At 46.6% G+C, this 21,882-nt stretch overlaps 1 protein-coding gene across 1 annotated transcript; it reads left to right on the top strand.

The window, feature by feature from the left end:
- Window positions 1-4,615: 4,615 nt before the first annotated feature.
- BCL2L10 (BCL2 like 10) lies at window positions 4,616-15,410 on the top strand. Its single transcript, XM_083371052.1, has 2 exons — window positions 4,616-5,584; window positions 14,201-15,410. Exons 1-2 carry the CDS (start codon window positions 5,177-5,179, stop codon window positions 14,330-14,332), a joined length of 540 nt encoding a protein of 179 aa, XP_083227178.1. The 5' UTR covers window positions 4,616-5,176; the 3' UTR covers window positions 14,333-15,410.
- Window positions 15,411-21,882: the final 6,472 nt, after the last annotated feature.

Raw genomic sequence — 21,882 nt, 5'->3', positions numbered from 1 at the left:
TGCTTGAGCAGGGGGTTGGACTAGATGACCTCCGAGGTCCCTTCCAGCTCTATTCTGATTGCACTATTGATTGTAGCATTTGGAGACTAAACTCTCCACACTGAGATCCTTTTGGAGGAAAGCAAGACGTCAAGGAGATAGATGATCTTCTCTCTTTTTCAAAAAGGATTCTTAGGTCATTCCCCTGTGGGTGACTTACAACATCTTTGAGACTCACCCAAGCATCGCTATGCCAGCTTAAGTGTAACAAGGAGAGGTTTTATCACTTCAGCAATGGCTGGGTGATGTGACTGAGAAGGTGCTATAAATCACCTGTAGGGAACTGGCCTTCAGACCAAGAAATACTGGAGAATCAATATGGGAGCAGATGGCCTCTCAGCAGAAAATTTTCTCTCTGGCTTAAGGAGGAAATACATTCCGCCCAGTGGGATGCCTTCCTAGGACACAACAGCTTGACAAAAGCTATTTGGAATAAACATTAGATGATGAAGACAGAAAATGTCAGGAGGGTTTTTTTTGTTTTTAACTTGGGTTTTGGAAGTCTGGGGCTGCTTCCATGCAAAACAGATCTCTTCAGTAGCTTAACGGAGCTACTTTGCACCTTTGATTACCTCTTCTCCCTTGTGCAGCTGAAATGTGAGTTTGAGGAGGAGTCTCAGCCAAGCGGTGGACCAGATAGCCCCAATTTCATCACTGCAGCCCCCAAATCCCAGGACAGAAGACTGGATGCAAACACACCGCCCCCCCCCCAAACGAACCCTTCCCAAGGGTATGAATAACTGAAAAACAAAGGCGAAAACTGAGCAATTTTTCACATCTTTGCATCGCAGCATCTGTCGTCCTTCAAGCGAGATGAAAGTTAAGGGGTTTTATTATAAATCATCATTTATTGTAAATTATAAATGGGCGTTTGAAACCAGCTTTTCCAATTCTCTCCCCTCTCCCGTCCTTTTCCTCCAACCCAGCAATTTATTTCAATACTGAAATACAAGAAACAGCTTCGGCTTTCATTATACATGTTGACATTGCTGATGAAAACTTGCAGGGGAGGGGGGGAAACCAGGGGGGTGGGGGGGAAGGACCCATCTACCAAGAGCTACGATTGGGGGGGGAAAGGGAAAAAACAGCCATCCTGAAAATGCTGACTTTGGAGAAAGATGCCAGAAGGGGGTTAAAAAAAAAACACAACCCGGTTAGCTTTCCAAATCTTTTCATTTCTTTCAAAGGCTTCCAAACCATCCCTTGAAATCTAAAACCTTCCAAAACTTTGTACAAATATGGTAATATTTGTTTTTTAAAAAAGCAGACAACAAAATCATTGCACGAAAAAAAGCATTCAGATATCAAAAACCAGAAGATCAAACTGCTGGTCCTTATTTTCTTTACATGACTTGATGTACAATGAAACTAGGATTTCTTAAAAAAAAGAGAGAGAGAAACCTTGGAAATATAGCCTCTTAAAACCTTCAATAACTGAGAGATAGTATGTGTGCAAGAGACCCTTAAGTGCTTTCCATCTACGTTTATGCATCCTGGATTTATTATGAACTGAACTGCAGCTTAATATTTCTGATAGATCAGTAGGTGAGCCTTATAAACTGCCATAATAACTGAGAATTTGGGAGCTGTAATCTTAAAACATACTGGAAAAGATGAAAAAAACAACAATAGTCCAGGGAAGCCCAAACTGTGTTAAAAAATGGTTGTGTGGTTGTGACCACGAATTCTTGACTTTGGAGGTAGCCATACAGTAAATTAATTCAGCTCACTGGATTAATGTCTGTGTAGCTAAATAGGCTTCAATCGAATAAATATTGCGGCTATAGACCAGCAGAGGTAGGGCTTCAATTAATCTCAACTGGGACTGAAATTAACACAATTAAAGTCTGCACAACCTGTTGGGTCCACTGTGGCCTCAGCTCACCTAAAAGGTTATGCCAAAACAGCCATATCACAGCTTGAAATAATGGCAGGATTGTCGCAAACCTCTATGCTGAAATGGTCTTGTTTGTGCAACCCGTGTCATTTGATCCCTGAATTAACCCACATTCTGGTTTGCAGAATGCATCGGTGCAGAGCAGCAAGACCTTGTCAGTGTGCTAAGCCACTAAATTGCTATTGCTAAGCACATTGTGCTTTAGATTGTAAGCCGCCCTGAGTCTTCGGAGAAGGGCGGGATATAAATGGGATTAAAATTAAATTAATTAAATTAAATTAAATTAAATGGACATTATGTTAAGCAAGGGATGTGCAAGGGAAGGCAGCAAGTCATTACGTGCCTCATGACATCAGCCTGCAAATGTTTCTGCCATGTCATGGCATCATGTCAGGAGGCACACGCCATTGTGACAACATTGTGCCTTGCTACAAACCCTTATGCAACCAAGATTAAAACTAGGGATCCTTGATGCTCTCTGATTCTGGGTTTAATGGTCTTGCTTTCCACTAAATTATCCGTTCAAGCAAGGCTTTATTGCTAAGCCTAATTTTGAGAGGTCTTTGGTGCTCTCGGATCTTGGTTGTTTTCTTGCAGATGTTTCATGACCTAAACTTGGTAACGTCTGCACTGATGATATTCCCTAGTTGGGTAGCAAAACGTCTGCAAGAAAGCAACCAAGCTCTGAGAACACCAAGGACCCTTCATTTCAACTCTGAGCTATAAATATTCTCCTTTTAAGGTTAAAATTAACCTAATGTAGTATTAAGGTGGCTTTGGTGTGGTGCATGGAACAAACCAGCTATCTTTGATTTAGTTTACTTCACTGCAGTCCCAGGCCAGAACCCAAACATCTTCAGGAAAGCAGAACAATTTGTGGTGACAGACCGTGGTACAAAAAATTATGAAGCTAAACAGTTTTAGGGTTTTTCCAGATAGGTTTATAGTAATGAGATATCTGAACTGCTCTTTTATTTATCCTTTTCTGTCTTTTTGCCATCCTCTTTAGCTGAGGGGGGGGGCAATTGAGCTGACAGCAGTGAGCTTTAGCACAACCAACAAAACAATCCAGCTTCCCCCTTTTTTCTCCTGGCATTTCCCTAGAAGTAAAATTACCTGTATTGATTTATGGGTTAGCTTTTCATAACCCTTGATCAACAAAGACAGATTTTTCCCCCCCTCTTTATTTAGGAACCCCCCCTCCCGCTCTATGGATACGAATAAAGCAAAAAGCAAAATAAAAAGATAACACAAACACCCCACCCCAAATGAAACCTAAATTGTATAAGACTTTAAATGTGGACTTATCCTTGTGTCTCCAGGAAGATCAAAAATACTCCAGCCTGAACACCCTGCAGAGATACAGCTTATTTGGTTTGAGCCAATTCAGTTGTGCAAATCCAATCATTGCAGCTTAATGTGATGTGTGAATGTTATCAACAGTGACTTCTGCAAAAATCCTGATTAAGCAATTTACGGAGTAAGGTATTCCAGCAAGTTCAGGAGATCAAGGTGGCTGAAGGATCCAGAAACCAAACTCTTTTAAGAGGAATGGCCAAAATAATTACTCAAGTCTGTTTACTGTGCCAATGAAAAGAGCGAGGAGAGCTATTATGGTGGCATTTGGATATTGCAGGTGGTCACACAAGAGTGGACCACCTCAGCTGGCCCAGAGGAAGGACCAGGCTAGTAGGCTTAGGAGGAATCAACAGGAAGTTCTCTGATCAATGCAGCTTAATAGGAAGAAATTCCTGATTATCCCAGCTAATGGCCAGTGGAACAGCCTGCCACACGAAGTGGTTGAAGTCTCCTTCACTGCTTATCCTGGGTGGATAATGATCTCTGAGCAGAAGATTGGACTAGATGACCCATAAGAAATCTCCATGGGGTTTTTGTGTGTGTGTGTGTGTGTGATAAACTCACCCCTTACAGATCCTTCTTACCCCATCCTTCGCAGTCCATTCAGCAAATTTAGCAAGGCTGTGCCCAGATGCCTTGGGGAACCCCGGTTAACTTGCACCAGGCTTTACCGATTTCTCACTGCACCAAGACCCCAAATGCGGACGGACTGCAGCTCACGTTTCCTTAACTCCAGGCTCCCCTTGAGGGCTGCAACCCCTCCTTCCACCCAGCCCAAATTGCGGCAGCTGATGCAGAGAGCAGGGGTTTCCGAAAGGAATAAAAAAAAGACAACCCCCCCCCCCCAATTTCCTGCTCAAATAAACCCCAGACTAAAATAAAACCACCCGGACGACAACAAACACACACACACACCGCCACAAACAAAAAAAATATCAATTTACCCATTTAATACCCTTATCTTGCGACGTAAAGAAGGGTTTTTTTTTGAAAAACTTAGATTGCATTATATTTTAAACTAAAAAAAAAATAACCCAGAAACCCAGACAGGGATAGAATGAAAGAGAGAGAGTGGGAGAGAGAGAGAGAGAGAAGAAAGAAGGAAAGGAAATGGGAGAGGAAAGAGAGGGAGGGAGGAAGGAAGGAAGAAGGGGGGAGAGAAAGGAAAGGAGGAAGAAAGAGGAAAGAAGGGGGAAGGGAGGGAGAAGAAAGAAGGAAAGGAGAGGAAAGGGAGGGAGGAAGAAAGAGGAAAGAGGGGAGGGAGAAGAAAGAAGGAAAGGAGAGGAAAGGGAGGGAGGAAGAAAGAGGAAAGAAGGGAGGGAGAAGAAAGAAGGAAAGGAAAAGAGGAAAGGGAGGGAGAAGAAAGAAGGAAAGGAAAGGAGAGGAAAGAGGGAGGGAGCAAGAAAGAGAGAGGGGAAAGAGGGAGGGAGAGAGAAGAAAGAAAGAAGGAAAGGAAAAGAAAAGAAAAAAGAAATCTGGCTTGGAAAAAGAAAAGGAAAAAAAAACCCGCAGCGCAAGCGGGCTGCAGAGCGCGCGTGAGAACGCAGCCAAGCGCGTGGGCTGCTTCCCCCCCTTCCCCGCTTTCCGGGGCGGCCCTTCCAACAGCCGCGTCCCCCCCCTCGCCTCCCGCTGCAGTTCCCCCCTCCTCCGGCGAGAGGCGGCGAGGCACTGCAGCGCCCGGCCGGGGAGGCGGAGCCGCCGAAGCCGGCCGACACGTGGGCAAACGGGGGCGGAGGCGGCTTCTTAGGCAGCGGCGGGCGCCGGTCCTGGGCCTTGTTGGTCGCCGCCTCGCCCGCCGCCCGCTTCTCCGCCGCCGCCGCCCCGAAGCGCTCGCCGCCGCCGCCGCCGCCGGCCGGGAGGCGGGCAGGAGAGGAGGGCGCCATGCCGGGCGCGCTGCGGGAGGAGACGGCGCAGCTGCTGGGCGACTACCTGCAGCACCGGCTGGGGGCCGCGGCGGTGCCCCCGCCGAGCCGCACGGCCGAGACGCTGCGCCGGGTGGCGGACGAGCTGGAGAGCCGCGAGCGCCTTTTCTTCCGCAACGCCTGCGGCGCCGCCGCCCTGCCGGAGCCGGGCGAGGCGGCCGCCTTGCTGGGCCGGGTGGCGGCGCAGATGGAAGCCGAGGGCGGCCTGAACTGGGGCCGGGTGGTGGCGCTGGTCGTGTTCGCCGGCAACCTGGCGGCGGCGCTGGCCGAGCGGGGGGCTCCGGACCACAGCGGCGCGCTGCTCGAGGCGCTGGCCGCCTACCTGGCCGAGGAGCGGCGGGACTGGCTGGAGGCGCACGGCGGCTGGGTAAGCGCGGCCTCCGCACCGCCAAACGGCTCGGGCCGGGGGCTGCGGCTCCTGCCGACCCCCCACCACCAATGCAACCCACCCACCCACCCAGGCAGGCGCCTGGCTGGCCGCGGCTGCCCAGCCTCGCTCCCGGCTTGCTTGCTTGCTTGCGCCGGCGGTGGGCAGCCCCGGCTTCCGATGCCTTTCTCTGCCCCCCCCCCGCCCCCCCACCTCTGCAACCCACCCACCCACCCAGGCAGGCGCCTGGCTGGCCGAGCGGCTTCCGCGGCTGCCCAGCCTCGCTCCCGGCTTGCTTGCTTGCTTGCTTGCCTGCCTGCGCCGGCGGTGGGCAGCCCCGGCTTCCGATGCCTTTCTCTGCCCCCCCCCCCGTCCCCGCCGGAGCTGCGGCGGCCGCCCCCTCCTCCTCCTCCTCCTCCTCCTCCGCCGCCCCCTCCCCGAGTCTGGCTGCAGCGGCGCGGCGCTTGCCGGATGACCTTGGCGCAGAGGCTCCGCCGGCTGCTTCGGAGGCGCGCTGGCTCGCCGGCCGCGGAGGCTCCCCGCCCGGCGCTGTGCTGAGCTGGCGCCCCCCCCCTTCCTCCTCCTCCTCCTCCTCCTCGCCGTAGCCCCCTCCCTCCCTCCCTCCCCAGCCCCGATGCGGAGGAAGGGGGGGTCAGAATTGCAGGGGAAGAAGCGGAGGGCGAGGAAGTGGGGGGGGGAGAGGGAGGGTTGACTGACGGCTGGTTGCAGCGCGGAGGCCCGGCTGGCTTTTTTTTCCCATATAAGGGAAGCAGCCGCGGACAAACCGTGAGAAGTTGCCTTAGAAAGCGCTTTTCTGGGAATCTGGGATCGGCCTCCCCTCCTTCGTCTCGCTCCGCTCTCCCTCCCTCCCTCCCTCCCTCCCTCCCTCCTTCCTCTGCCTCTTCTTCCCCCCCCCCCAATATAGCTCTCCCCGCGACGGGGCTGCTTGCTTTCCCCATTTTTGCTACAGGCGCCCGCTTTGAGCCGCGTTATTTATGCGGCGCGCACACTGCAAAAAGTGAGCTTTTTGCCTTCAGGTTGGAGGCTGGGCTGGGGGTTGCGGGGGGGGGCTGCTTTCCGGGATTGAGCTGTGTCACACACACACACACACACACACACACACCCCGCAGGCTGGCAGCTGATGGAGCATCGAGGCCCCGCCGCCTGTCCTTGAAGCAGCCTTGCAAAAGGAAATCTGTGAAGGGGGCTTCAGAGGAAGGGGCCCTGGAAAAGCCTGCAGAGTTGCCCCCTCCCCCTTTTGCCCAGTTTACCCCCCCCCCCAACCAATTTCTAAAGTCATTAAGTCAGAAGGCCACCCAGATCTGCCTAGAATGGGGAATTAGATCAAGGTGGCGGGATGTCTTTCAGCTTAAGGAAGCCCCCTATCTCCCCCCCCCTCCCGGCACACCCCACATTTTTGCGCAATTTTGCGCTATTCCGGTATGGCTTTCCCATATTGTGTAAGTCATGTGATTCGTTTGCATCTGGCTTCAGCGCATTCCAGCTGTTGTGGTCTAACTGTTTAGCTTGTGGTCTAATGTGCTGTTGGAAACCAGCCTGCTAAAACCTGGTTAGATCGGAGATAAGGAAACCTGGCTTAATGCAATGAGTGAACCTGGCCTCTGTTGCTTTTTATGGATCTTGTGAACCATCTCTCTGAAATTGGGACTAGCGTGAAGCAGGACAGTTCTCTAGGGCTGGCCAGGTAGAGGCCACACCTGGATATCCTCTCCCAAGTGTAGCTTGCTTGCCAACAGACTTCTGCTTTGTCCAGCATTTCACAATATTTACTTTACCGAGGAATAGGTAGGTTTCCTGTGAATTTTAGTTCACAGCCATCTGTTTAGTTTTAGGCTAGTTCAGCCTGAGGGGGGGGGGGAACAGATGGTATACTTCAGACTAGGAACCTTGAGATTAGACTCGTGTATCTCATGAAGGAAGGTAGTGATTAACCATAGTTTACCCCCCCCCCAAAAAAAGCTTCACTGAGCTTGTGTAACATGTTAAACTGTGAAACAATGGTTTACAAGCCCCTGGCTGGATATGCAAATATATTATGGCAAAACTGCGCAAGTCACTTTATGGCTTAGCACACGGTGCATGAATTTGAGCCAGCATACAGTTCAATAGAAGGAAGGTGGGTATAATCCCAGAGTTTGGAAGCACGCACCATAGCAACTATGGGTGTGCATGCATTTCTGCATCAGATGATTGTAGCTGTGGTGTCCTAGACCTGACCGTTGAACCCAAAGAGCTTTCTCCTCTGCTCGAGGAGGAGACAGGCTCGTATATAATCAACATCCTTGGAAAGAAGTCTGCTTGAAACTGGAGGTGGAAAATGCAACTGTTATACCTGATGTAGAATTTGCAGGTCTCCATTTGATTGGCTTTTTTTTTAAAAACAAAAACAAAACCTAAACTAGATGGCATCTGGAACTCTTTGAGTTCTGTCTAGCAAATGGATTCTTTCTCTAATGGTACTGATGGAAATATAGTTTTTTTTTTGCCCTGTACGTTGGAGGAATGAAAGCTCTGTTGTTCTGTTTGTTTACGCAGAAGAAAGCGCTCCCTAAGACGTCTACAGATTTTTCTCAGCCAAAATTTTGGGAACAGGGAAAACATTAATGAAGAGCTTCAGTCTGGGTAACAAGTCTGGTTCATCCTCTGGACCAGCTCAAGTTTTAGATACACTGCCAAGAGCTGATTCCTTACCAAAATGCAGTAAAAAATGGAGGACAAGGAAGGAGTAGTAGGAATGTTGCTACTTAGAAGAGGATGTTTGTTTATGTTTGTATCTATGAAGATCAAGATTTATCTTCCTGAATCAAGAAAGGGTATCCAAAGCCTTAGGACTTCAGTTGTGTTTCCAATATAGTCTGCTTTTTGAGTTTGGTTGTTTTCTTGCGGGCATTTCATTACCCAGTTAGGTAACATCATCAGCGCTAACCCTTCTAGCACTGATGATGTTACCTATTTGGGGAATCAAACATCTGCAAGAAAATAACCAGGCTCAGAGAGCTCTCATTTCAACCCTTTATAGCTAATCTACTTTTTTCTCCAAGAGGCAGCCATAAAGGGATCTGTCCCCAGCTTCTGTTTTATTGTGAAACCGTTCTCTGCAATAGACTGAGACTAGGCAGATAGAGACTGACCCAAAGTTTCCAAGATAACCACATGATGGTGCATGCCTTGGAGATGGAAAGAAGAAGTGGGGTACTTCCAAGTCAACATCTAGCGTCACTAAGCTCCACCTTCCATTAGCTAATGTCTGCTTGGCTTTCAGGTGCTAGGAATCCACCTCTGCAGAGAGTGGTGGATTTTCCATTTCAGATATAGGATTGTGGTGCAATGGCCATTAACGTAGATGGCTTGGAAAGGGGTTGGCCAAGTGCCGGGGTAGGCAACCTTGGCTCTTTTATGACTGGTGGACTTCAACTCCCAGAATTCCTCAGCCAGCATGGCTCAGCTTGGAAACCTCTCACTTTTCCCTCAGTGTGGCTGGCTCAGGAATTCTGGGAGTTGAAGTCCACGAGTCCTAAAAGAGCCGAGGTTGCCTACCCCTGGCCAAGTGCACGGAGAAGGCTACTTGTTCCTACTATACTCCAGGCTCAGAGGAGAAAAGCTAATGAGAAACGGGAGGCTTCATACCAGTTCTGCTTCTGAGCTCTCTGAAGATCGTGATTGGCTACCATGGGAGGCCTGTTCCTCCAGTCTAATCCAGTAGAGTTGGACTCGAGTTTCGGCTGGGTTCTCATGAACTTCCCATGAACCCTGCAGAGCCTGTCAAATCCAACCAAGGAGGTTTCTTCATGTCATCTGTAAGATTTAGAATATATTATTCATAGCAAACGGAGGCAAACGGGAATAGCAGGCAGTTCTGGTAGGTTTTTATGGCTTACCCAGTGAAACTTTTGCTTTGTTCTTTACGGGTGGTAAAGATTGGGTAGTTAGTTGTGTTGCTAAAGCTCTCGGTCAAAACTGAGCCAAGAACTACAGTGTAGAAACTCTTCTGAACAACTTGAGTTTTCCCAGCCTAATCATTTCTTTCCATTGGTTACCAAGCCATGGTTTATTCACTTAAGCCACAATTCATCCTGAGCAAAGCTACAGAATCGCTGGCCAGCAGAGTCGGTCAGCTCACACGGTCCATAAGCCAAACTTAAGGTGGTTGTGGCTTAATTGCAGGCTTAGAAGCCAGTTGCTGAGATTCTGACACGGCTGATTCAACAGAAGGCCTCTTAGAAAGTCACAGGCAATTCCAGGAACCTCCTTGTTCTTGCAAACTTTAATTGGACTTTCCCATCCACCTACTTGAAATAGGCTGCGGCCAACAAAAGCCTTTGTTTTCGTCTCTGATATAATCAGAACAAGAGAGGATTTTTTGCATTCTTAAGCGCTTGGCACCTTTCCAGCCCTTGCCAGATAGCTTATGAAGTCTAGCCCATTTTTATATCCTTTCTTGATAAGAAGATTGTTGCAGTGTAGCTAGGAACCCCTTGAGATATTCAGTAACTTGGTTACTGGACAGCTGCCAACAAAATAGCCCTGGCCTTTATTTATTTATTTATTTATTTGGAATGTACGGACTGGCCCATCCCAACCTGTTGGCTAGGCTGGCTCAGGAAGTTGCAGGTTGTCGTTACACACACCTGCAGTTACTGAGAAAGTTATTGCTCATAGCAGAAGAAATGTCCTTGGCTAATCTTTTAGGTCAGCAACAACAAAAGGGACAACTCCTTTCCCCCCCCCCCCTTGCATCTGGCCCAGCTGAAGGTTATAGAAACTTCCCTATGTGTATATTACAAGCTTGTTCTCTCCCCCTTACTCTCCAGTGTAGGATTTCTTGCTGCTCTGCAAAATCTAACCCCAGCTATTGTTGAGTGGGTGCGGGTGTAAACCTTTGCCAGGAATGTGAATAATCAACTTCAAAGCAACTATTTCTCACACAGTACTAAGGGTAAAGAATACATAGAAACCTTCATTCAGTTCTCCGTTTTCAAACGGGGCAGGAGAGAGAAAGTAAGTCTATTCAAAACCACCTCTTTTGTGGGCACCTTCTTTCCACCTTCTCCCTCCCCTCCTCCAGACCTTTGCGATCATATTCTGCATTTAACTGGTGCCCACAGGCTGCATCAAAGGTTTTAAACTGGACAAAAGTGCATTTTTCTAAATGGTGAAAGGTGAAATAAGATGCTATTCTCCAGGTAGGCCCAAGGATCGTCTTGTGGGGCTAGCCCAGGGGTAGGCAACCTTGGCTCTTTTATCACTGGCTCAGGAATTCTAGGAGGTGAAGTCCACGAGTCATAAAAGAGCCAAGGTTGCCTACCCCTGGGCTAGCCATAAGGCTGCTGGCTGTAAGATCTTTCCCACCTACGTGATTTGAGGATGAGAACATGTGTGTGAATCACATGTCTGGCTACAGATGTTTGGAAGCCCAGCGTTATTATTATTTTTTTTTAAGGCTGGGACATTTGCCTTGTGTGACTTTTGCATGGGATGTGGGGGTATGTGGTGCAGTTAAGGATTTTACTGCAAGGAAATCAATAATAATTTCCAGAGAGTTAACTTCTCCAGGGTATCTGAATTCTGCCAGCCACATTTACGGAGCTGCTTTTTCTAGGAGTTGATAACAGGAATCCGACTGTAGAACTCTGATGTCTCCATTCCAAAAAGGAAAACATTTTGGGGGTGGGAGAAGAAACAACAATTTGTGATACAGGGTCCTAGGGAAGTTTGTGGGTTTCCTCTTTTGGTGGACATCTTTATCCAGGTTGAGAGACGGGAGTAACCTATAGGATCAAGAGCTTGGAAGGGAACAACTTGAAAGAAATGGCTGAAGGTGTGGGAGATGTTTAGCTTGGTGAAGAAAAACTTTCCAGGAGACAAGAGCTGGTTTCAAAGATGAGAAGGGACACCCTCTAGAAGATGTGGCAGACAATTCCAGAAGATAGATGGAAACAACATCAAGCCCAAAGAAAGTCTGGAATGTCTAGGACAGGGGTAGGCAACCTTGGCTCTTTTATGATTCGTGGACTACAACTCCCAGAATTCTGGGAGTTGAAGTCCACGAGTCATAAAAGAGCCAAGGTTGCCTACCCCTGGTAGGATCTCCTGTCACAGGCAAGGGTTGGACTTGAAAACTTCAAGAACCCTGTTTAAATTACAAGGAAGTTTTGATGGGACATAGGAGAACATCTGAACAGGGAAGAAGATTCATTAATGAACCAGGCTGTCTTGGAGAATGGTGAATCTCCTTTGCTGCTGAAGGTTGAAGAGAGGATGGATGACTATCTGCTGAGGTGGCTACGATAGTGGATTTCTGCATTAGGGTTAGAAGATTTCCAAACATCTTCCTGTTTGTTATGATCTAATCCTCCCGTGAGTGTGTGGGCCACGAATTAAACATAATTACCAGTCATACAACTTTTCATCTCATGGAACATGAAAAATAGCCATTTGGTGATACCTTGGCAGGTCTGTGGAGGGCATTTTGCATCCTTGGCCTTCAGATCCAGCACCTTTGCCTTAGATCCACCTTCCCCATCTTAGCACCTGCCAAAAGGGTGGATACTGAGACTAGGAATTCTGGGGATTGTAATCCTTTGCAGCTTTGAACAGTGCTGGGTTGGAGAAAGCTGCCTTAAATAATTAGCGGTCTCCTTGGTGTTGAGGACTGGAAAGAGTAGATGGTCGTAGAAGTCCAAATACAGATAGTCCTTGATTTACAGCAGTTCATTTAGTGACTGTTCGAAGCTACAACGGCACTGAAAAAAAAGCGACTTACGGTCGTTTTTCACACCTACGACTGTTGCAGCATCCCCAGGGTCATCTGATCAAAACTCAGATGCTTGGCATCTGGTTCATATTAATGTCGGTTGCAGTGTCCAGGGGTTAGGCTTTGCAAAGCCAATGGGGAAGCCAGATTCATTTAACAACCTGGTGACTTACTTAACAACTGCAGTGATTCACATAACAGCTGTGGCAAGAAAGGCCGTGAAAAGGCCGCAAAACTCACTTAGCAACAGACATTTTGGACTCAGTTGTCATAAGTTGTGGACTATGTGTAGACAACAGACACACACACACACACACACACACGAGCATGTCTCTGTCTACTTGCTCTTTTTCATCCAGAGCTTGACTCCCAAATGTTGGGGGGGGGGGTAAGAAAAGCTCTGCAATCTTTTTTTGGCCTTAATGAATCCCTGCAAGATGGTCATTAAATGAAACTGATGGAAATGGACGTTCTGTCTCCCTTAATTTCTTTTAGAGCCTCCATTTCCCTTCCCCGCTGCAACCTTCCTGACTGTGTTAACTGCTCTTCCATTAACGCTTCCCTCCTAGCAGAAACCTAAGTGGCAGTAATGTAATGGCAAGGTGGGGCTTCGGGGGCTTTTCCCCTTTTTCGTTTTCAGAAAAGGAGAGAATACCTATTCTATTCTCCACCTTCTTAGTTTGGGGCATTGCCTATTTTTTTTTTTATTATTTTTTGCTTCCGGAATTTCTCGGGCAACCTTTGCCCCAGGAGTTCTGAATGGCGACTCGTGCCGTTTTGGTGCTCCTGCTCAAAAAATAAAGAGGGCAAGTTGGCAACGTCTGGAAACTCCACACCTGAATGCTAATGATCCCAGCGTCCTTCCTCCCACGGCTGGCAAAATGCATCAGCTGACATCCACCCTCCCGTGCCTCTCCCCTGTTTGCCCAAATTAAAGGGGCAAAGAACAAAGTTCCGAAGGAAATTCAGGGCAGGACCAATTTGCATAGACATCTGTCAGATAGGAGTTCAAACATGGCCATCTGGATTCACGTTCTTGTCCTTCTCGATTATTCTGAATAAAGAGGCAGCCATGCAGCTGCCGGTTCGTTTCTGGCACACAAAACAGGCTAGGAACTGAGCAAGCACACACGCACATCACAATGATGCTTGGTTTTGTGTGAATGGCATACCTTCTTCCTGAGTGGGGTTTGGGCAGCCACATTCTTAATGCGAGCACAATAGCGCGCAATCCTCACTTGTTGCTTCCCCTCCCCCCTCCCTTGTAGCTGATGGTACAGCCATCCATCCCTCTTGGCAATCCCTCTGCCCCTCTCGTCTTAGTCAAAAAGATAAAAAAAAAAGTTCTTCATATTCAGCTACTTTAATGGGTGTTCCTGATCTTGCGCTTGATCTGAGGGAGCAACGACCTGGTGTTTGAAGCATCTGTTACCATCAGCCGTGTTGGTTCCAGATCTACAGTTCTTTGCTTACTTGTCAGCTCACTTTGGGGGGGGGGAATATCCCAGACCCCGGCACCTCATAAATTCCCCTTCTAATTTAAGACTGGTTTCTACCTCTCTTGATGTCGTTTCCCACTGAAAGTCTCCTTTGCATCAATATGAGCAGTAGCCCACTTTGTCTCACCCGGGGTCTTCCTTGACCATTGGACCAACTCTCACCATACTTAGCTATCGTGGCGAGATGGGATTCTGGGTACTGAAGTCCAGAACATTGGATGGGTTGACAAATTGCGGGCATCTGCAAATATCTGGCTTACCAAGAAGGTCTTGAAGCGGACGGGCGGTTGAGTATTGGATGTACCTGACTCACAATGTTGCTTGCTCTGTCTCCTTTTGTAGGATGGCTTCTACCACTTCTTCAATAAGCATGGCTCGGACGCAGCTGACCAGAACAGCACCATCAGCAATGCTATTATGGCGGCGGCAGGATTTGGCCTGGCTGGATTGGCTTTTCTTTTGGTGGTGCGATAGGAACCCACAACATCCGCGGTGACTTAAGACTGCAGGGAGATAGGACGGGTGGGCTCGTTCCTATGTTAAACTGCTAACATCCCAGCGAAACATCCATTCTATATTTCTACGACGGTCGAAGATAGAAGCCTATATATATAAATATATATTTTTAACTAGAATCGGGGCAAAAATTAGTTGAGCACACACACATCATCACTTCCCGGCACGACAAAATGGTTGGTGAATGCCTCTTTGCGCTCATCCTAAGACTGGGCACCTTCTGGATCTCGGCGTTAGGGCTGTCACCTCGTCACCATTTGTTCCGGGAACCGTGGGGAGTGCTGGGTGTTAACGCTACTTGTTCATGGTGGGCTTGTGATGGAATCAAGTGGAAGACGTGTTTGCCTTTCTTCTTTGTGTGCGTGTGTATGGTGCGGTGGGGAAGGGAGGGGTGGGGAAGGGAGGGGCAGGAGGGATCGTTGCCTTGTGAAATGTGAGCCAGTATTAATAAGAATGAAGAGCTTATTCCTCTTGGGGTGCAATGCAAATCATACGAGGCCACTCGATAACCTAAACTTGCAAGTTCCATGTTGCACAGAGCATTATAGCTTACGTGTTTTTGTTATAATGACATAACTCTTAAGTTACACTACAAGTAGATGTCGAGAATGTTGATACCAAAACAGTCGAGGCTGCAGAACCAGCTCTTAACTGAAGTTGTTTAACTATTAAAAGAAGAAAACCTTTTTAAAATTGGTATATTTGGAAGTCCATTGAAGGCTGGGATTTCTGTGGATTTCCTGTCAAATCCAGAAACTCCAAATAACTTAATATATTTTTGAAGTATTTATCATTGTATAATACTGGTAGCTGGTTAACATCTATTTTTGTTAAATTCCATTTTTTTAAAAAAAGAAAAAGCTCTCCAGTTGCTTTCTTGGCTGTATCTGTCTTATAACTTGTTTAACAGTTCTAGTTTTGGTAATTGATAGACTCTGTATTGTACAAAACAGTCTTTGAGAAGTGTCCTGTGTCCTTTCCTTTAGCTTGTACAGTTTTAATATGTGAATAAACATAACTGAATATTTTTATTTTAAACAAGTTTACGAGCAGACTTTATATGGAATTCTCTCTCTCTCTCTCTCTCTCTCTCTCTCCCCACACACACACACACGCCATGTGCCTCCAGGAAAAAGCTGTTCTTGTGCTTTGTTGGTTTTTAATGCTTTTTTTCTCTGCTCAAGGGGGAGATAAATGCTATCACTTCCACGTTTCGGCAATCAGGAGACTTGACGCCATGTTAGTGAATGCAAGACAAATTTCCTGCAAGCGTTTCACATGCTTCTGTCACAATGTGTTTTCTGTCTCACAATGTCATTTGGACATCTTTCCTTCCAGGCCATTGTACAGCGGTGTGGCTGCGGTACAGGAGATGAACACAACATCCCAAACATTTGCAGAGGTGGAGAAACAGAAGTTCGGCCTATCTTTAGTAAATCAAGGGCAGATTTTGCAAGGGACATAATCTGATGTGTATAGTTAAATGACAGTGAATTGAAGATTGACACTCCGATGTCTTTTGGTATATATCTTATTTTGGGAGAAAAGGTGAAAATGTGCAGACACCATTCTCTTTAAAGCTATTACATATTTCCATGGACTTTTGCATTAATGAGGAGAGAGCTGCTTTAAAGAGTCAGCTCATTAAAGCAGATATAGCTTCTGGCCTGCACAGAAGCTCAAAAGAAGATGCTGTGAATTCATTTCCAAAGCACTTCTCAGTCCTATTTGTGTTCGATCCACGTTTTAACTTTTTTGCTTTCACTTTTAAATTTGAGATATGCCTGTGCTCAGGGACCATTATTGGGGATGACAAACTTAGTGAAGAAGTAATGTTTCACTCCTTGATCTCTCCAAGAAATCTTGAAAAGGTCTTCTATTTTACCTGGAAAGTCTTCTCCGAACGGAGCTGAACTTAATTTAGGACACTGATTTCTGACTGAGCTTTCCTGAACCCTTTTCTACATTGACAAAAAAACATTAAAAATGAGTCGGTTGGAAAAATAGCAGCTGTGATATTTTCCTTCCCTTGGACACCTGCGTGCATCTGCTTTGCAACTACTGATAGGTTAGGGGTTGATAACTGCCGTTTAATTTGCCACCTGTCTTTTTAAAGTTTAACCTAAAAAGTTGAAATCCAGGATTAACCTTTTCCACAGGAAGGGATCTGGCCACGTGTCGCTTTTCTCATTTTTGCCAAAATAAAAAAAAATCCATAGAATTTGTGCCAACCCAGGTTCTCTGCTGAAGGCCTGGTGGCTCAATCCATTGTTCAGAAATGGTTTTTGGAAAGGTGCAGGTTGAAGCCAAATATAATTTGCAGTCTCAGTCTTTGATCCCAGGATTTACTGATTGCCTGCATTTATTCAATGCTGATTTTCAGCCCTCTGAATGGACACAGGATGTTTTGTAGTTTAAACTCCAGAACAGGACAAAGCCAATAGAAAAACCGTTCAGTGCTATGGCCCTTTCTTAAGACCATCTTGCAGCAAACTAGTTCTGCATAAGGGTTAGCGCTTCAGTGGGCTGATAACCCTAAGAATTGGCCTTCCACCTTACCTGTACAGGTGGTGATGTTGATTTGTTAATCATAATAATAGAGTTGAAAGGGACCGTGGAGGTCATCTAGTCCAACCCGTTGCTCAAGCAGGAAACCCTATCCCATTTCAGACAAATAGCTGTCCAGTCTCTTCTTAAAAACTTCCAATGTAGGAGCATTCACCTCTTCTGGAGGCAGGTTGTTCCACTGGTTAATTGTTCTAACTGTCAGGAAGTTTCTCCTTCGTTCTAGGTTGCTTGGTAAATGGAGGCAGTCCTCCATTGAGGGCCACAAGCGAGCCCAAACTTTCTGTTGCTAAGTGAGGTAGCTGTCAAAGTGAATTTTGCCCCATTTTATAACCTTTCTTGCCACAATTCTTAAGTGAATCTCGTTTGTTAAGCGATTCTGGCTTCCCCATTGACTTGGTTTGTCAAGGTTGCAAAAGATCCCCAGACACTGCAATGGTCATAAATATGAGTCAGTTGCCAAGTGCCCAAATTTCAATCACATGAACCTGGGGATGCTGCAACAGTCGTAAGTCATTTTTTTCAGTGCAGTTGTAATTTTGAACGGTCAGTAAATGAACTCTTGTATGTCGAGACGAACTGCGTAGTACCAGGATGGGGGAAATGGTTCTAGACCAGGGGTAGGCAACCTTGGGTCTTTTATGATTCGTGGACTTCAACTCCCAGAATTCCTGAGCCAGCCATGCTGAAGGGAAAGGGAGAGGTTTCCAAGCTGAGCCATGCTGGCTCAGGAATTCTGGGAGTTGAAGTCCACGAGTCATAAAAGAGCCAAGGTTGCCTACCCCTGGTCTAGACTCTTTGCCATCCTGTAAATCATTTCTAGTCTGCTTCCATGTCGGTTTGATTAATCATCCAGGAAGATGGGGCATTAACCTGGTTTGTAGCCAACATATTTAAAAATCTAGACATGAACTACAAGCCCAATATATATTTAGGAAAGAAAGCTGTTTTTCAGCTCTAGAAATTGAAAAACATAAACAGCTGGCCTGGGGTTGTGCATCTGCATTGGCTATACAGGTTCCACGCAACTGCGAAAGTCAAGGTGTACCTAATTTTGTGTTGACTTTCACTGTCCACAGATAGTACAATCAAAAGTGCATAAGGAAGCAATGAAAGGAGCCAAGAACTTTTTGAGCTCTTTCATTTTCTATTTTTATTCCTCTGTAAAGTCCCGGTTTTTTGTTACTGTTTATGGAGGAAGAAATGCAAAGCAAGAATTATCTGGCAACCTGAAGCATTCGGTTGGCAGATGTGTGTGTGTGTGTGTGTGTGTGTTTTAATACTGCCTAACAGTTACACACTTTTGAAAAGCAAATGCCCCTTATAGAGTCCCATTTGTTTCCAGCGCAGCTGTGATAGGATAGACAGAGCCAGGATCTGCTGTGTGTAGATGTGATAGGAGGGGTTGTCTCTCCAAGGTGGAAGTCACCCTATGTTCAAGGAAAGTCTTTTTCTTTTGGGCCCTGTCTTTCAGGATTGTAGCCTGTATCAACACCCAGTTCAGGGAGTTCCTCTGTTTAATCTAGCATGACCTTGTGATTATTTCTGAACAGCCAACTCCCAGAGTAAACCTAGATAGAACAGGAATAAGGAACTCCACACCCTTCCCTCCCAGCATAATTTATCTTGTGTTATAACCATACAAATATGTTGGGATGTGCAGTAGCTTCACCGGTAGGACCCAGACGAGGAAAATTTGCAGTACAAGTCTCCGATGGGAGAGGGGAATTTTGGTAGGCCTGGCCAGTCCAGCTTTGTTGTAGCAAAAAGCAAAGTCGAACGTTTGAGTCCTGAACTGTAGAAGCTTCTTGGATGAGAAGCGACATGTGTCTTCAAGGAGAAACAAAGTCCAGTTGCCATTTGAAAAAGCACCTTTGGCTTGGATGAATGAGACATTGAGTCCTCTACTAGCCTCATGACTCTCCCAAAATAATACCAAATTATTTTGCTTTCTTGGCAGGCGTTTCCCCCCCCTTTTAACTAGAGCCCTCGATTATAGATATTTTTGTTTTTAATTCCTTAGAAGGCCTGAAGAGTAAAAGGCCGTTTCTTGGAACAGATCAGGCTGGAGGTTAGCACATGGCTTGGCAGTAACCCAGTTTCTCGTTGGATTGATTTTTAGTTAGAAAACATCCTTTAAAAGAAATTTGGAAATGAATTTTGGGTCATGTTGAGGATCAAATATTTGGAGGGCGTCTGGGGTTCAAGAAATGGAGCCATTTCTCACCACCCTAGTCTTTATCCAGGAGACCCATGGTAAGATGCCCCCTGGGGCTCCATGTAAACATTTGGAGGTCTTCCTGCTCAATTTTTATTATTTTATTCCCAAGAGAGTGGAACGTGAGTTCTACATGGGATCAAGAATAGCGACCCTGTGGATTCTACCTCAACAGATATGGCCAATAGGAAGGTAGGGCGAAAGGCATAATTCAACAAGTCATTTCCTTCCCCATTTTTTAACTCTTTAGAACACTGTTGGCCTTGTCAAGCTTCCACCAAGAACTTAGGCAAAGTTTATATCTTATCAAACCCACTTAAGCCAGAAATAATTGCTTCCTTCATATGTCATGCCAAGCGATAATACAGGTTGTATGTTCCGGGCTGAGCATGTCATCTGAACGCGGCCTGTAAAGGGCTGCGATATATATCATGGTTTATAACATAGTTTGTTCTATGAATCTGACTTACTTGGGTTAATTCAAGAAATGGCAAGGGATGCTGTGTCAATACAGCTGAAGAATTTTCTCAGTTCCAACTATTTTAGAGGCTTGAGAAATAATGGAAGTTCCTTGGGACTGGCTTGCTTTCATGCGGGGCTTGTGAACGCTTATTGTTCTAACGTGTTCCTCTTTTCCCATTAGTTAAAAGCGCAAACATTTCCTAGTTGTAAAACTTTCCGCTCCTCCTTTTCACCAATGGCTTGGGAAATCTAGTGGCTTCCCAACAGCTGAGTTCAAACCACTCTCTCAAACGCAGAGTTAGCCTGAGTTGTGCACCAGGTTCAGCCCTAAAGCATGGTTTGCAAACCACTGTGTGTTCCCATAAGCTTCTAGGCTAAAATTAAGCCAACATCCAATGTGAGAGTTCTAGGATGCTGTGAGAAGACTTAAAACTTTGCTTCTCCGGGATTCTAGGCTGCATCCTCGACAATCCCCTTTCCGAAGCCTCTGGATGGCATTTGCCGGTGCATTATTGTGGAAGGAATTGGTTAAACGGTGTGGTTTGGGTAGGTCAAAAGGCAACTGTGAAACAAGAAACTCAGCAGGAGCACTCGACCATCTGCTGAGCATTTGATCTCGTGTCCTGTGTGGCATCCCATAATCACCAGTGCCCCATTGTTGCTTTGTGCACTGAGACCCTTTGAACTTGCACAGCCACAGTATTGCTGGGCTAGGCTTTCATTCCCTTTTGGAAACTGAAAGCGCCCTTCGCCAAACTTCACATCCCCCCCAACCAGCAGCTGAGAGGGTGTCTCTCTCTGTCCTTCTGTTTCTCAGCTGTCAGTTAGTGAAATGTAATCATGGTTGAAAATCCATCCGAGCTTCAGAAAAAGGTAGAGACTTGATCATTATTTCGGCTTTCTAATGAACACAACAGCTGCCAAGGGCTGCCCTGAAGGATTCCAGCTGGTGTCTAGGACAAGGCTTTATTCTGCTGAGCCAGGCCTGCTGGAGGACTTTGGCATCTGATCAGACTTAGGGAACCTCTGTTGGTAGGACATCTCCTTGAATTGTGGGGACCTTGGTGCTCTCTGAGCTTGGTGCTCTGATTGATCTCCTCAAATCTCCTTAAGCGAAGAAGGATCCGTGCCATCATCTCTTCAACACACCAACTGGACTCCTAGGTCCTATTTATTGGGTGGTGGTTGTTTTTTTAACATCCCAAACTTGGTGTGACTGCTAAGTCATGAACCCTGGCTGGCAAAATCATGGTGGTTGGGTTCACTCAACATATTAAACCAACGCCGGAATTAAGACCTTGTGTGATGTAGTATCCAAAAAGATGGGAAGAGAGGATGAGCAGTTTTGGGGAAAAGGCAAAGCAGGAGTGTGTGTGTGGGGGGGGAATTGAAGGGGAAACATCCTTGTTCTAGTTAGTCTTCCAGGAGAACCCTTTGAAGAGGGAACCTGCTCTGTGGAAAGGTAGCTTCAAAAGAGGAGAAAATCTGCAGGCTTCGTGGCTACCGAAGGTGGCGCAGTGGTTAGAATGCAGTATTGCAGGCTACTTCTGCTGACTGCTGGCTGCCTGCAGTTCGATTCTCACCAGCTCAAGGCTGAGTCAGCCTTCCATCTTTCCGAGATTGGTAAAATGAAGACCCAGATTGTTGGGGGCAATAAGCGCTATTGCTATTGTTATAAATGGTAGCACTGTGGTTAATATTGCAGGATAATTCTGCTCACTGCCAGGAGTTCGATCCTGACTGGCTCAAGGTTGACTCAGCCTTCCATCCTTCTGAGGCTGGACCCAGATTGTTGGGTCCTTTATGACTCGTGGACTTCAACTTCAGCTATGCTGGCTCAGGAATTCTGGGAGTTGAAGTCCACGAGTCATAAAAGAGCCGAGGTTGCTTACCCCTGTCCTAGACTGATTGGAAGTTAGCTTTCTGTGTAACATGGTCCTCTAAATTAGCCTGTTACCCTCACAGGTTGGCTGTCTGAGGAATTCTGGGAGTTGAAGTCCACAGGTCTTAAAGCTGCCAAGGTTGGGCACCCCTGATATGTACAATCTAAAGTGAAACCAGGGAACTAATATCTCAGGCTGGTCTGAAATGGCTTCATGGTTGAACACCTGCTTGTGGGGGAGGAAAAAGGGGTGGTTTAGCTACCTTCCTTTCTCTCCTTCCTATTACTTCAGGAATATTTTTTTGGATCGGGGAACATTTATGGGTGGGGAATGGTCTTAGTCTGCACAACGCTGTATGGTTTGGTTCTGCAAGCAACAGA

This window comes from Vipera ursinii, assembly GCF_947247035.1.
Source record: "Vipera ursinii genome assembly, chromosome: 11".
In the NCBI taxonomy this organism is placed as follows: domain Eukaryota; kingdom Metazoa; phylum Chordata; class Lepidosauria; order Squamata; family Viperidae; genus Vipera; species Vipera ursinii.
This window is presented reverse-complemented; position numbering and strand designations above follow the sequence as displayed.